Source organism: Dromaius novaehollandiae, chromosome 9, assembly GCF_036370855.1.
Source record: "Dromaius novaehollandiae isolate bDroNov1 chromosome 9, bDroNov1.hap1, whole genome shotgun sequence".
NCBI lineage: Eukaryota > Metazoa > Chordata > Aves > Casuariiformes > Dromaiidae > Dromaius > Dromaius novaehollandiae.
In genome coordinates this window covers 6,642,984-6,659,385 of record NC_088106.1, presented here as the reverse complement: position 1 = coordinate 6,659,385, position 16,402 = coordinate 6,642,984, and the positions used below count along the sequence as shown (strand labels likewise).

Sequence of the window (16,402 nt, the reverse complement as noted above, 5' to 3'; positions counted from 1 at the left end):
TTCCCATGATCTTTCTTCATTTTAGGAAAATTTTCCTTCCTGGTTTTACATGCTTCATGGATTTAAGATAAAGAATTTCCACTGAATACTAGAACGAAACAAAGACCATTCAAAGAGTTCTTCATGAAAGTCTTTGTCTCAGCTGAGGAAAGCAGTTAGGCTCTTAGCCAGACTAACCTATGTTACGGGGATTCAGAGGCAGCTCTTTGGTTTGAGTCGGTAAGAGCCGTGTCTCGAGAACCAGGTGAGCAGTCTGATTGTCGGGCTATGAACTGTTTCAAGAATGGATCTGTGCCTCCGAGTTGCTGGATTTTTTTTTTCTTTGACCAGAAATTCCTTCCAGAAGCTGAAAAGACCTTCGTAGTGAGACTTTCACAACTTTTACATCCTATTTAAATGCTTCTATTGAAACGAAATTAAGAGATTAACGTTTCCTGACTAATACCATTTCCTGTAAAATCCTCTATCCAACTCTAATCTTGAGACAGTTTAATTGATAAAAGGGAAAACAATGCCTTTGATATCAGGATTTAGGTCCTTTGTTCCCAGTGGATCCCAGACTAAGTGCAGGCAAAATGTTTTGCTCCGATATCCATTTCTTGATAGCGCTAGTCTGAGAAGTGGAAGTAAAACCTTTTGTTGCAGGAAAGTGGAGAGATGAATTTGTTTAGATCTCGAAAGAAATGATGACTAAGGCATTCCAGCTTGTTTGTTTGTATTAACAATAGTTAACCAACTCCCTGGGTGACTCAGTTTCACTATTACATGTGAACTGATGATTACATTAATAGATAAAAAGTCAGTAAATGAGACTCAAAAGAAACATTTCAGTGTCTGTGAAATTATTACCAAATACTTAAAGTGTCATGAGCCAGCACTCCTGTCCAGCGTAGCAGTTTTATTCCTCACTCCCAGCACCCTGAACTACTTTCTCTCTATTCTTGCACCATAGCCTCCCTGTGCTACAGCAAGTATTCATGGGATAGCATGGGGAAATTATCAAGATGAAAACTGATCCAGCAGGAGACAAAGAGTTTTGACTCAAAACGGTTCCCACTTTAGCTCACTGTCTAACCAAATGAACACTTCTGGCAGTTAATAGCCAGAGGCATCTCCACTTCTATAAGATGGTAGATTACAGTGACAGCAAAACAGCTGAGAATTTTCCATTTTATTGCTCTAAAAATGTTTCACAGCTATTTTCAAGCCACAGACTGTGCTAGTCTCTATGGCACTTTTATAGACCTTTGTCAAGAGAAGCCCCAGAACAGAAATAGGCCAGATAGTCCTTACATCTCTCCTTAAAATTACAAAGTTAGAGACATCAGATATTCACATTACTAAATAGTAAATACTACAGATATAATGAAATTTTTCCTCTACTGCAAATAGCAGCTTCCTTCCAGGTATCTGTGCATGTGTCTCAAATGCAGTCTTAATTCAAAAACTGCAAGCTACATTTTTTGTTTAGATCACTTGCTACCAAACTTCATGGCCCAAAGAACCACTGTCAAACCTTGCTGGCAAACTTTTACAGTTAGGTCCTGTAACTGTTACTGTTTAATATGAGTTTGTCAACCCAGAGCAGACTACTTCCTCTGGCAGGATACACTGCTGCTGCAGAGCCGCTGACAGGGTTGGGATTTTCACTGTGCAGACCCCCAGCACTGTTTACAGCAGAAGCACAAGTGACAGTGGATGTGTCTTAGTTACCATTCACCGACTCTCTCAGAAGTCACTCAGGGCCCGCGAACCTGAGCCTGAAAAGCAACGTGCTAGGTTTTCAGCCAAGTACCCTCTCCCTTTGGATCTTGACTCTGAGCATATTTTCTAAGTATGGGGGTTTTTTACCCTCAGGAAAATGTTATGGAGCAGTATGCTCGCATTACTAACAGCGGGTAAGCAACAAGGTGCAATCAGAATGTGCGGGAAGGCAAGGTGAGCAGAAGCACAGGGAAGTTACCCGGACACATCCTCACTTAGGATTAATGCTATTGCGGGAAGACCGGTGCCCTGCGGCCGCTCCGTCCGCACGGGTCCAGCCCGCCGCCCCTCCCCAGCGCCTCGCCCCCGGCAGCTCGCTGAAACCCGACACCCCGCGCGGAGCCTCCCCCAGCACCAGCTCAGCACGGCGCTTGAAAACCGTTGTAACGCAGCCGTTCAGCAGCGGGCTTTCCCGTTTCTGTTTTAACCCCCTTTTCCCCCTCCAAGAACCGAACAGGACTCGAGATTTTAACGCTCCCGGTAAAGGCGCTGAAATCGCGGTAATTGAAGTGCCGCCTTACCGGCGCCACCATGGACAGAAGCCGCCGGCGGGCCGCCCCGGGAGCTCCCAGCGCGGCATACCAGCGCTATCGCTCCGCTCCGCTCCGCCCCGAGATAAGGGTTTCCCCCGACCTCGGGCCGAGCGGGGCCGCGCAGGGAAAGGGCAGGGAGCCGCCGCGGAAAGCTGCCCGCCCGGGGGCGGCCGCCCCCCTCGCCCCGCCGCCACTCACCCCTTGTAGTAGGCCTTCACGCGGACCTGGTGGGCGCTGTCGCCGCCGAGGCCGCCCCCGCCGCCGGCGGGGCCCGGGTGGGACATGGTGCCGTTGCCGCTGCCGTCCCGCTGCGTCGGCATCCCCCCCGCGGCGGGCGGCTCCCCGCCGTCCCCCCGGAGCGCCGCGCCGCCCCCGGCTCGCTGCGCGGGGCGGCGGCAGGAAGGAGGAGCCGGCGCCGCAGCCGCAGCTCACGCCGATCGCCCGCGGCGGGAGAGGCGGGCGCTGCCCGCCCCCGTCATGCCCCCGCCCCGCGGGGCGGCCCACGCGGCGGCGAAGGGGCGGATCGGGCAGAGATCCCCGTCCCGGGGCGGCGGGGCGCGGTACGGAGAGCCGCGGGGGCCACTCGCCCGCGCCCTGCGCTCAAGTTGGGGGGGGGGGAGGGGGATGCGGGAGCGGGGTCTCCCCGGCCGCTTGGTTCGGCCTGGGCGTGCCGCCGCCGCGGGGGCTGCCGGGACTGCGGCGCCCGCGCATGCGCTCCGGAAGCGGCGGTGGGGCTAGGTGGGAAGCAGGAAGGTCAGGACCGGCCAGCAGCGACGTAGTGGTGGGGTCTTGCTGAGCGGGCAGCTGCCAGGCTTGTTTTTCTTAGCATTTGGGGTTTTTTTTTCCTCAGAAGAAAGTGATTTGCTGCATCCACCTTCTAAACAGTCTTACGTCCTCTTCTTACAGCAGGAAATACCCTGCCGTATCTGAACCAGAGCTTGTGTCGCTTTCTTGCGGCATCTGCGGAGTATTCCTGCACGAGTCTTCATTTTCCCTACAACTTTCTTTTTCAACCTACGATAACGCCTGTTTTCTCCTACTGAATCATCCTGTGGTGTCTTTACAGAAACCAGACCTCCTCATGTGACCAGGTGCATTGTCATTACTCATCCCAGGCATCCTGACCTGCAGTCAGACTGCTTCGCCCTTTGACAGTCTGAGCTTGTCTGTAATGCGTGGGAAAGTGCTGGCATTTTGCGAGATGCTTGCTGAGATTCTTTTTCTTTGCAAAGTGCTTACTTATCCCAACTGGCAGCTAAACATCTGGCAATTTTTTTCTTCTGTGTCAAACTCTCAGTTGGTCAAAATGCGTTATCTGAGGAAACAGCAATCTAGTTGCAGAAAAACATATTGTTGAGCTATATTCAGCTATTTGTTTCTATTATTGCTCAGTTATTTATCAAGTTTTTAACTAATTCTTATTTTCATTCACACTCTTGGTTCTGTGTCAGTACCAATGGATGAAACAATTTCTGCCAAGACTGCTAATGAATCAGAAATGAGCCATGGAATGGTCTTCTATTTAGGGATGCTGGTATAACTGAATGTGTTTTTAGGTGGTAGGCCCATGACTTAAAGGATAGCCTACTAGCATCCCTAGCAATTTTTTCAAATAACAAGATAATTGGACAGCATGAGGAGAAGGCTCCTATTTGTAGAAGCTTCTGGCACTGAACCATTTCAGTCCACCACCAGATGACCCTCAAGGATTTGGCAGCATCCTCAAAGGTGGTATTAAAAAAAAAAAAAAAAAGGCCTAGCTGTGGTATATTTGCAGTGCTAGCATTGTGAGCTGCAACTTATCTTCAGGGATTTCCTTTAAGAAGCATGTTTTTAGCATTTATCTTAATCACGCAGTGATGCTTCTAGTACTGGCATATGTTTTGAAATTATATATGGTATTAGCTTTAGGCTGTGCACACACCTGCTAACAGCTTTCTCTGTTCTGTCATATTCAAGAGTCCATGAAACAGCCTAAAAATAACTATTTACTTAATATGGGAAAAGACTGATCAGTACATGATACACAGAAAACCCTCTTAAAGAAGCAATAAAGTGATTAAATAAAGATTTACAAAACAGTTCCTTAGCCAGTGGCTGCCAATACTGCTATAAAATATTTGATGGTTTGTAACTATGTTGAGCATTTTCCAAACTCTCCAATAGAGAATTCTCCCTCTGTTAAATGGGCAGCTGAAATTTTGTTTTTATTTTGAAGAAACAGAGAACATATATAAAATCTTTTGCATTAACTAACTTTTGAGAGAATCTTTGTCCCCATCAGCCATAGCCTTTGTCCCTAAAGGTAGACAGTTATTGCTTACCCCCTCTCAGCTGACTTTGATGACCTAAGTGCAGTGAGCTGATTTTAGCAGAATCTCATTTCTCTCTCCAGAAAGGACCATGGAAGAGGTGACAGAGTCCACTTTGAACTATGTAGAACATCACCACAAGAACTTTTCCATTATATAGGCAGTCTGCCATGTCTTGTCACAAAGACCTACGTGAATATAAAGGGAATGAAAGCAACTTTGAAAATACTGGTATATCCAAAGGCTATGTGTAACATTTTTTACGTACTTCTAACATACGGAGGGTGTTTCTTCGTCACAGCAGGCATTTCATGAAGAGGAGAGGGAGAGATGTAGAATGAGTTTGCCAAGATGTCCCCTGTAAGATCTGAATTAGGCATTTTCTGGCAGGGTGGCTATTCATCTTTAAGGGGGCCGGCCTTTGCCTCATCTATGCTAGATAATACACAGCAGCAGCTACCATCAGTAGATGTCATAATATTAATGAGATAATTCAACTCTGATCAATTAGGTTCAATTCAGAGGGAGAGATGGTCTTGAAGAAGAGAACCAACCCTATAGCGGGGAGAAACTCTGAGCCAGTATTTCACAGGGAAGAAGTGGAAGCGGGGCCAGCGGGGCTTTTGCTTGTCTCAGAGAGGTCAGATGCTTGTCACCAGGGTGGGGGAACGGCTGAAGCGCAGCTGAGGTCCCTGAGCAATCGCTGCACAAAAGCCTTAAAGGCAACTGCTCTCCTGACCATAACCTCCCACAAGCACTCTTGGAGCCGTGTGTGTCCTTTTTCTAGTACAGCTCGGGAATCAAACGAGCAAAACTTACTGCCTCCGCCACCCGCCCGCTCCAGCACAGCAGCCCCCGGGAGGGCCGCCACGGCGAGCCGAGCCGAGCGTCGAAGGCCCCGGGGACGACGCCCTCCAGCGGCAACATGGCGGCGCGGGGGTCACGTGCCCGGCGGCGGCGGCGCCCTGCGCCTGCGCAGCGCCTCCCCGCGAGGGAGGCGAGAAGATGGCGGAAGCGGAGTGAGCGGCTCGTCCGAGGCGAGTCTCCCGGCGGGACGCGCGCAGGAGGGGGAAGCGGGCGGCCGGGGCCAGGCCGCGGCGGGGCGGGGCGCGTAGGCGGGGACCGGCGCCCTGACAGCGCCCCGGCCTCGGCCGGCCCCGCGCGGGGAGCCGGCCGCCTCCCCGCCTCCCCGCCCGGGGGCAGCGCGGCCCTGCCGGCGGGGGCGGGGAGCGGCAGTGCGCGGCCCGCGGAGCGGCGCGGCGGGGCCCGGCCTGCGGCGGTGAGCGCCGCCCGCGCCCTGGGGCCGCCCGGGGCCGGCTGCGGCCGGGGGCGCCTCGGCGCCGCTTCGCCGAGCAGCCGCCTGGCGTGGCGCCGCTGGGGCTTGCTCGGAGCGCGGCTCTGAAGCCCCTTTTCTGCCGAAAAAAGAAGAAAAAGAAAAAGCATCACGCAACGTTAGCGCGCCCGGGAGCTGCTGTGGAGGAGAAGGGGCGGGATTTATTTCGGCGTCTCTTACTCATACACGGAAAACCCTCGCAGGGCTGAGTTTGAGAGCAAAATGTCCTTTTTCTTTTGCTTTTTTTCCCCCTGCCATTATGTTCTCTTGAAATTGTAGGGAGCGGTGATGAATTGAATGAATATATATGCAGAAAATAATGGACTCTATTTTCCCATATCACTTACAGTTGCTGAATTGCAACAGCGTTCCTCTTTACTGTCTCATTTACTAAATATCAAGCTTTCCAAAATACAAAAATGGCTAGTGGCATAAGTATACATAGCGATTGCTGCTTAAAGTTATTGGTGTAGAATAACGGATATTTTTTGAGCTTACTTTGCATACGTGCTTTGACCCAAAGCTATTCTTTAAGTCTCAATATATAAATAGAGCAAAACTTGTAAATGTTCGTGTTATACATGCTGTAATTTGGGGCTGTATGGTGTCCCACACTGTCACTCTTTTGAATAAATATTTCTTTTCAGAGTAGTTTTTTTGTTGTGTTTTGTATTTCAGTGTTACTTTTGAAAGCGTAGTGTCGTTTAAAGTCAGAGTTAGTAACTGCATTTTGTAAAAGTTAGTCAGGCATTGGAGGGGATCTTTTGCATTAAAGCCGCTTGCAGGCGATGTCATCCTAGCTATTTCCTTTAGAGTTAGAAGTGGTCTCTGCATGTACAGAGCTGTAAGGTGGGTCCAAGTAACGCTGTAAAAGCAGTCTGACTTTGTCGTAAAAGATCTGTCTGCTAAGTTGTTAATGGATTCTTGGTTTTCTTGCTAAAAAATACGCTTTTATTTCTTTCCTCCCGTCCCTAAACCAATCCTCCCTCGCTAAAAGTGAAGAGAGGTTTCAATGGGTGTCACTTCAGCCCGCGGAGGGCCTGGTATTTTTTCGTGTGGGTGCTGGGTACCACTCTGTTATTTATATTGCAGCTGGACCTCAGGGTGGCCGAGCAAGGATCACATATCAGCTCTAACTGATACTGGGTCAAACGTGGTGTTAGAAGAGGCCTGGAGCTGCAGCTCGATGCCAGGCTGTGCCAAACAGGAGTTTAGGGGCTCGCTCTTGTTTGATTTTCTTCATATAGCCATTGCATGAATAACTTGGGCAATAATAAAATAATTTTTGAAGCTAAAGGATTGACTGTTAGCGTGGGGTAATAGCGAACTTTGGTGGGTTAGCTAGTAGAATGGGATGCATTGCACACATCGCTAATGATAGATCTTACGTATGTGTGTAAGAACTCAGAAACTAAGAATTACGAAAATCAAACATTCAGTGTTTTTTTCTTTTTTTAGAGTAATTGAGTTGGTTGCATAATACTGCTAAAACTAGCTAGACAAGTTTTAGGTATAAATTTTTTGATATATGCTTAATGTCCTCTGAAGGAGACGTAACTTTTTTTTTTTTTTTTTCAAGGTATGTTTCGTTAGCATTATGTGAAATTAGTGTAAAGTGGTTTCTGAAGTAGTGCTGTTTTTATTGCTATTGAAGTAAAGTGCTTGATCTGTGTATGTTGACTTGTGCTCTGCTGTAGAGAGATGGCATCTATAATAGACAGTGGATCTGGATTTTTAACAACAAAGCCATGTTTTTTTACAGTTCAATTAGCAAAGGTTTGTGCTTTTACAGCATATTTTACTGCTATGAATTTTTTCATGGTGAGGGATATGCAGCAATATATGTAATACACATGTGATATGCAATATAATGATAGGCATGAGGTCCTAGGTGACCATGTATCTATTAAGATTTGGCTGTTCCAAGTCACCAGGAGCTGTTGTGCCATGTGTGTGCGGTACAAGCGAGTGCGGGCAATTTTACTAGGGAGTGGGTATTATTTTGTAGGTTCCCCACTTGTGCAGTAGTCGCATTTTGAGTGATGAAGGTAGCCGTCTGGCAGCACTGTATTCTGCCTTCAGCTGTGTGAGTTGAAATTCCTAATTATCTTCCTGTTTGTCGCAGAATCTAATGGGCGTTTGTTACGAACTTGGCAATGCTGTTTTTTTTCCTCAGTACACTGCATCTCTGTAAATGATTATTTTCTGAGTCCTTCTTTGCAGGAAGGAAATGCATCTTCCCCCTCCCCCCCTTTTTATCTCTTAAGCAATAAACAGCAACTATGCCCTGTACGGTAAATCAGAAAACTAAAAGTGAAAAAGAAATCAGTCATCTCTCATAAATCTATGTATTGGATTCATTTCAGTTTTAAAGAAGGCATCTTGGGAGAGGGATTGTATTCTGCAGTAGAAAAAGCAAGGCTGGTTAGGTTGGGGAAGAATCATCAGAGATGCTTAAACAGATAGTTTCTTCCTTGACTGTTGCTGTATTTCGGGAGATACCACTGTAAAAAGTGAAAGCATTTTTACCTATAGCCTTTTGATCTCTTTCTGAATAAAGCAAGCCACCAGTCATTTTTGCCAAGAAAATATTTTGCTGGAAGTACGGAATGGGCAGCCAGTAGCATCTGTGCTGTGCTGTAGGGAAGGGGGGTGTGGCATTGCTCCTGGGTAGCTCGGTGGTGTTGAAGCCTTGCATGCAGTCCTAAACTGGTCACCTATTGCTACTTTTGATGCATCTTAAGATTATAGCAAGTTTAAAACTGCATCTGCCCATACATTCCTTCTGGTAATAGCAAAACATTACGAATTTAGGCACGTTATCCATTACTCTATCTCAGCAAAGCTTAGATTGTTTTTCTTTGAAATCAGTATGTACTGTTTTTCTGATCGTGAGCTATTTGTATTTCAATTCTGCCAGGCTGGACGAACACTGCACCGCTATGGAGAATGAACCGAGCACAACAACGTGTTCTGCATCTACAACTACTATCACCACCACCTCCACTTCCCGAACGCAGCTACCACAGATATCTGTCTACAGCGGCTCTGATCGGCATGCGGTTCAGGTACTGGGCTATGAGATGTCCCGTCCTATCCTTCTGTACAGTGCGCTCCCATGCAGGCATTGCATGATGCTTTACACAAGACTAACTTTCTATTCTTAAATGCTGTCTTGTTTCTTAATGTCTGACTTACTAGTTCTCATAAAATAGTTTACCTAAGAATATTAGACCCTTTCAGAATAGTACTATAAATAGAAGTTATGAAGTAATACATGATAAAGCTATTCCCTTGACCAGCATAGGCTATAGGGATCCAGAGGTATTTTCCTTTGTGTAAGTCTTTGCTTCATTGGATCCATTCCCCCTGCTATTCTTTAAATCGGGTCTCTTGGTATTTTATACAGCCCACTCTGTTAGGTTTGATAACTGATTCTCACGTGTGCTATTCTGATCTTTCAAAAAGCAGGCCATCTTCTAGGACTTGTTGACAAGAATCTAAGAGTCTTGGATGTAGTGTTATTAAATCATGCTGTATAATGGATTGCCGGGCTTTCCTTGTAAACCTGAATGTATTATTATTTGTGTTGCATATATTCTGTAACTTCGTTGAGAACAGTGACGATGGAGGAAGTTCAGTATTATGCAATTGGTGTGCAAAGGATTTGTTTAGTTTTATTTCCTTGTATAGGTAAACTTCGGTATCGTATCAGCAAGGTGTGTATTTTGTAATTGTAATTACCTACTGATTCATCACAGGTTATTCAGCAGGCCTTGCATCGTCCTCCTAGCTCAGCTGCTCAGTACCTTCAGCAGATGTATGCAGCCCAACAGCAGCATCTAATGCTGCAGACTGCTGCTTTGCAGCAGCAGCACTTAAGCAGTACCCAATTTCAGAGTCTGGCAACTGTACCACAGGTGAGAGTGAAGATTGCTGAAAAATAATGGTTTACTACTTCATTCTAGAGCATTACCAAACATAATAACAGCTTAAGTGCCTGAGCGTAATACCTCACAATAATTCCCTGTTGTATTTTAATGACTTTGTTTTTTTAAATTGTAACCATACCAAACTCTTTGGAGGATTTTGACCAGTGTTACAGATGTTCCAGTAGGCCTCCATTCCATGCTTTATTGCATACATTATAATGCATCATATAAATCATCAAACAATATAATAATGTTAAAATAGACTACTTCAATCTTCATCCCATAATTTTTACTAAAAGTTGATAAGAAAGCAATAAATAGAAATGTACATGAGTGAAATCAAGTAAGATACCAGATGTTCATTATTTTTAGTGTGCCTTGCCACACAACTGGCTGCATTATAAGTAATGGCAAACTTCAGTTTGAACTCTGAATGTGGAAATGTAGGAAGTAAATGACAGTGATGCTTTTGGTTTCTGAAGTAAAGCTTTTAACATTAATGAGCACTGGAGCAGACCCATTGTGAAAACTCAATCAGTGGAAAGATTCCCTTTGACCTCAGTTGACCTTGTTTTGGGAATATGGTCCTTCAGAGATAGGTGAGTGTTAGAATTTTACAAGCAGAGACACTAAAACAGAATTTAAAAACTTCAGGGATGTACCCATTTGTTGTCAGAACTAGGACTGACTCTTGTATGCTCCTGGCTTCTACTTCTATATGCTTTCTATTAGATCACGGTAATATATTGATTTATCCTTTTTTTAATGAAGTGTTTGTGTGTGCATATATATGCAGTTACTGAGATGGAGCAAAGAAAATCAGATTAGGGAAGAATGATAAGAGTTTGTTATGCAGTCTATTAATATATAAATTTAAATCAGCGTCACTGTATTAATCTGAATTGCTGGAGTAAGATACTGGCTCATATCAGATACTAGCCATGCATACATAAATTATAATTCTAGGAAGCACGAAGGTGTTCTTTGCAGCATTTGTAAAGATTGTTTTATTTTTAGAGGATTCTAATCACAATAGAAACGATTGGATGTGAATTTTAATAATGGCAGTTTCTAATGATGTCGTATTATAAGATCTCAGCACGCTAGGTGGTGAGGTGATCGGTTAGCTGCATCATTAACAGTTTAGTAGATTTCACTTCTGGTAGTTTTTGTTCAGGTCTTAATCTGTGAGTGCCTGAATGCCTGAAAGTTGGTAGGAGTCGAAGGCATTTAGCACCCTGTAGGTATCCATCTACAGGGTGGAGCGCACTTTGTTGAAAACTAATTCCACTGAGTAAAGTATTTTTACTGTTAACTCCGAGAAAGGGCAACAGTAGAGAGGGGTTTCTGATGGTTTATGCAATAATATGAACATCACTTAAATACTTTTTGATTTCAGTGTTTGACACATATTCTTGCTATTTAGGCAAGCCTGTCAGGTGGGAGGCAATGTACTTCCCCCACTGGGAGTGTCACTCAGCAGTCAAGCATGTCGCAGACCTCGGTACGTAACTGAACAAAGCCCTGCACCCATTCCTACCCCTGCTGGTTATTCGATACCTACTTGGAAAAACAAAGAAGATTTTAGTACTTAAATTTGTGTGATTAAAATTATTATTACAGCAACACTAAATAGAAGTGTAATGACACTATAGTAAGTGCTGGCTGCGCTTCCAGTGTCTGCCACTCCTGAGCTGTGCTGCCAGCCAGTATTGTTACTGGCTAGAGTTCAAGGCTTCCCTGGTCCCAGGCCACTGTCGGTGCTCTGATGCTCGCTCACTGAGCACCAGTGACTTTACCACACCGCTACAGGAATAACCTTTAATCTCTAGTATGATTTCTTACTGTATTTTTTACGTTAGTTTCTTTGTTCAGGGCACTCTGGTAGCTAGAAATAGTAACACTGTGTACCCGTGATTAAATAGCACCAAATCTAAAGAATCCAAACCATCACTCACTTATATACATTTCACTAATTTCATATATATAGCATTCATTCTTTTGTTGATTATCATCTTTTATCATGCATCTTTTATGCACTTTCACATACTTTATTCATATTCAAAGAATGTACTCAGGTTTCAGTTATTAGCAGCTCTGTGTGTTCAGCTCATGCTGTTTTTCTTTAAATGGTATCTTCATACATGTAAGTTGCACGGTCTCTTATGTACAATTCTACAGTTGTCTTGAGTAGGCCATCATTTGTCCTGCAGACATCCTGCTCATCAGTCATGCCCTCAAGCTGTTCATGACTTCAGTGCATAGCTTCAGTAATTTAACTTTTTAATTTTTAAACTTTCGTAGCATTGCTTCGGCTTTCGGGTTCTTAGAAGTAAAATCATTCATTCATTAAATTTAGGAGAGAAGGTCCTTAAAGATGTTTGATGTTAAACTGTTAGCATAATTGGGTTGGGATTTCCAAGGAAATCTTTGAGTAAAGTGATGAAAAGGAGCTGGGCACTTAACTCTGTTAGACCTCTTGGGAAAAAAACCAGCTTTTGTTTGAAAAGATGTTCAAGAGAAATTGTTGAGAGGCATGTAGTATGAAATTGTAGAAAAGTTTTAGTCTCCAGTCATTTTTAAATGTGCGTATATAGAATGAAGAACCAAAACCTATATGGAGGCACAAATCAAATGTCCTGATCTTGACAAGTGTTAAACAAGTTGCATGACGAATGTCTTGGGAGATGTTATCAGTCCAGTCAGATAACATAGAGGTTTAAAGAAGCACAAGTATTAAAAGTCAAGTGTTTTCCTTAAAAATATTACAAGTTTGTGCTGCATATTCTGTATTTATATGAAGTATGTTTTTCAGACTTCATAACATCACTGTTTATACTCATAACTGCTTATTATGTACTGCTAAATGTTCTTTGCAATTTGAGAATGAAAGTGTTCAGTCTTGCCAGAATCCAGTTTTATGATGATTGGATCAAAATATTTTTGATATCTTTACAGTTCAGAGGTTGCAACTGCCCCTGCCGATTGTTGTCAAAGGCTTTCTGGCTTTAGACCCTAGGATGAATGAATATCCATGACAGAAGTAATATTTTTGTTTCCTTAGATTAACCTCTCCACCTCTCCTACACCTGCACAGATAATAAGCCGTTCACAGACCTCCAACACCACCAGCAGCAGTATCACCCAACAGACTATGTTGCTGGGGAGCACCTCTCCAACCCTGAGTGCAAGCCAGGCTCAAATGTATCTCCGAGCTCAAATGGTAAGTTTTGACCTTATAATCTTTACACTTATTTGGTTTTTTTTCCCCAAAACTTTACTGTGTCATATTTTAATTTAGTTTCTATAAATCATTCATATATATTTTCTTTAGTTCCAGTTAGCATTGACAATTTGGTTGCTAATTTTGTGAGTACATATCTTTTGGAACAGTTGAGACCTCAAAGGAGTGAAAGGACTGCTGTAACTTAGTTCTCTGAAGTTTGAGTGAGTTTTTTTGTTTGTTTTTAAGGCATGGTCATATTACAACTATTAAACTGATTAAGCATGGAAAAAATATAAAAAGAGAGTATCTGTCTTTTCTTCCTGGCTGTGAAAAGGGCATACTGGAGTCTGTCTATATTCCGGGTAGATTTTTTTAATACAGTTAACATTCAGAGTTCAGACTTTTGATTAACATTTTCGTATACTTAACTAAGATTATTCTGTGTTGAATTATCTCTAACTCTCTAGACTCTCTAGAGTTTGAGTTGGATTTATAGCTTTCATTCTCTTTGGAGTAATACGAAACTCATTAGATTCTTGCAATTTCCTGTCAATGTGACACTTCCATTTTTAGAAGCGAGGTTTCATTCCTGATGGGCTAGTTCTGAAAAACCTATTTAGTGTGGGCTGGGTGTTTTGTTTTGTTGTTTTTTTTTGGTAAGCTTTAACACTTGCCATAGTTCAAATAGATGCCCTTTTCTGCCGTGAGCTTTGTATAAGTTGATTCTTACAACGTGTGTAATTTCACGGAAATTGCTGAGGTTGTACATAAACGCCCCGGTCACGATCAGTACTTGGTCGAGGCCAAAGACATTTTTTATTTCTTGTGTAAGTTTATGACCAGGGCTTTCTAAAGTTTCATGCTCAACTATATGACACGGGAAAAATCACTGTTACGCTACACTAAGATTTGAAGTCAAAGGTCAGAGGCCCTAGGTGCAGGCATGAGTTCTTGCAGGAATGGCACTTTCGAAGTGTGTTTAGGAAAAGTGATCCTTTGTTCTCTGAGATTTTTTCATAGGCTTGTGCGGTAATGGTATTGGGCTCCGTTGAACTTCTGTGTTTGGTTTCCTACACATTTACTGAAAAAGTAGTATAACTTCAAGATAAGGACTTAAACAACATATTATCACACATTATATTACGAACAACTGTTTATCAATTTACCGGGAGAAAGTTTTCTTGAGTCTTTGGTTTGTAAGTAAATCTAGGTGCTGAATACACCCAGTATTAGGTAACGGCAGCAAGTTGTACATTTATTCCATGTCACTGCCTTTTGTACACATGAACAACTTAGTAACTGAAGTAGTGTGGGGAGGGGGTTGCTTTCTTATTAGTAATAATCTGTCTCAACAACATGGATTTTTTTGATACAGTTTTCCTGTTCATTTACGCGAAATCTTCATCTAGACTGTCAATGTCAAATTCCTTGCTTATTTCAGTAACTGTCTTCCCCCCACCCCAGCTTTGATAGAGAAACTTGCCCTACTTGTTTCCTTGCAGAATGGTACTGCAAAATCACTCTGCTAGCCTCAGTGGTTGAGCATACCATACCTCTTTCAATCTGCCACTGTTTCTAGCTAACATATCAAAAGCCATGTATTTTTCTTCATTGTCAAGGCCTTTCATTTTGTGTAAAAAGGTCAGCTCTCATCTCCAGTTAGCTCATAATATTAGCCTTCATCACCAAATTGATCTACTTCCAGATAAATACTTTCATGCTTTCTTCCAAGCTGCTTCTTGCAGTTGAAATCTTTTTAAAAATCTGGAAAACTAACTGTTAGTCTCTCTTCAAAACTTTCCATAAAGCTTGTCTTTGCTGTATTGCCTATAAAGAAATTGATGACAGTTGGGATGTTGGTATTTTGAAATTACTAATTTGAGGTTGGTTGTATGACCGCTGTTCTTTGAATGAAAATTAGCACAGTTGAAAAAGAAAGTTGTTATATCAGCTCTGCTTATTAAATAACATTTTAACAGATTGGAGAGTTCTTCTAGATTTTCTTTCTTTAATACTGTAGATATGGGACTGATCTCTTGACTTTTGCCTTTATTTTGCCCATTCATAGTATGGGACTGAAAGCCTTTTTTACAGTACTTGTATAACAAGTGATGTATGTATGTGAAAGATATTTTTCTGAACACATTGAACAAATATCTTAATTATTTTCTAGTGTTGCTTATTTACTTAAATTACTGCAATAAACTGCTTTTTGAATAAGTTTTTCTAAAAGCAAAAAGAAGTAAATATTAGAAGCTCTACATCACTACATGTAATTTATGTATCTTTCCTTAAAAGTATTTAATTTCTTTCACATATTTCAAAATTTCAGTCTGTTTCCTGACTTGTTTTATTTCTTAACAGCTTATTTTCACTCCTGCTACCACTGTGGCTGCTGTACAGTCTGACATTCCTGTTGTCTCATCATCATCCTCATCTTCCTGTCAGTCTGCAGCTACTCAGGTGAGCTTGTGTAAGTTTGTCAAATGTGTCCAGTACAGTTGGTGAAAACTGAGAGGTAAGGAAATACTGGGCTTAAGTTTTACCTGCTTATAAAAACAAGTAGTGAGTGCTGTTTCTGTACATCTTCACTATCTTCTGTTAGCCATCATCACACACATTAAATAATTGATTTCTGTGAGATCGAAACAAGAGATAAGTTATGCATTTTACAATGGTAATTACTTTGTTGCAAGAAAAAAATGACCTTTCCCTAACTCATCTAGTAATAGCTGTGTTCTAGGTGTCCCTGTATATGCCTTGATTTATTGTGCAGGAATGCGTTCCTGGAGACCTCACAAGTTTAATTTTTGTACTTAGATTCTTTTTGCTCCGGAAATTTTCAGGTAATTTCTTGAGATAATTTTATTATGTTCGTTGGGTTCTAACTTTACAGCATAGAATAATCCTACATTTAACTCCTATTTCTGTTACTGTTTATCACTGTTACTTGTCTTCTAGGTGAGACTACACAGAGAACTGGAAAGTATTATAGTCTTCAGTAGTATCAATGTTGCTAAAATCAAAATCGAACTTCACCATCTTTGCCTGTCTAAGTGATTCAGACCCAATGGATTTTGATGCTTATGGAATCCCATGATTTCCATGCTGGATCAGGGTTGGCAATTCCATATGAGATTGGTTGAATTTCATTTCAAACACATTTCAGATATTACTGGAGATGCTATTCCACATTCACTGAAATGAATGAAACGACTGGAAAAATAATGTGTGTATTTTACTATGTGATATAATAAACTACCATTGCACACATGCCGCTTTCAGGTAACATGAACAGATGA

General features: G+C 42.7%; 2 protein-coding genes across 7 annotated transcripts in view; one reads left to right on the top strand and one right to left on the bottom strand.

The window, feature by feature from the left end:
- The window catches only part of PRKCI (protein kinase C iota), a 31,677-nt gene extending 28,684 nt beyond the window's left edge, over window positions 1-2,993 (bottom strand). The window contains exon 1 of one of the 2 annotated variants that reach the window (XM_026105718.2): window positions 2,496-2,993. In XM_026105718.2, coding sequence (XP_025961503.1) covers window positions 2,496-2,617 — 122 coding nt within the window. In that variant the 5' untranslated portion in view covers window positions 2,618-2,993. The remainder of the gene's footprint in view (window positions 1-2,495) is intronic. The other variant, XM_064516604.1, reaches the window with a different exon arrangement.
- Window positions 2,994-3,016: 23 nt separating this feature from the next.
- PHC3 (polyhomeotic homolog 3) overlaps window positions 3,017-16,402 on the top strand; it is a 44,854-nt gene continuing 31,468 nt past the window's right edge. For 2 of the 5 annotated variants that reach the window (XM_064516603.1, XM_064516602.1), the window contains exons 1-6: window positions 5,699-8,028; window positions 8,863-9,010; window positions 9,704-9,862; window positions 11,301-11,378; window positions 12,939-13,097; window positions 15,465-15,563. In XM_064516603.1, coding sequence (XP_064372673.1) covers window positions 7,985-8,028; window positions 8,863-9,010; window positions 9,704-9,862; window positions 11,301-11,378; window positions 12,939-13,097; window positions 15,465-15,563 — 687 coding nt within the window. In that variant the 5' untranslated portion in view covers window positions 5,699-7,984. Of the gene's footprint in view, window positions 3,389-4,692; window positions 5,647-5,698; window positions 8,029-8,862; window positions 9,011-9,703; window positions 9,863-11,300; window positions 11,379-12,938; window positions 13,098-15,464; window positions 15,564-16,402 lie in introns of those variants that run through there. The other 3 variants (XM_026105701.2, XM_064516601.1, XM_026105698.2) reach the window with 3 other exon arrangements.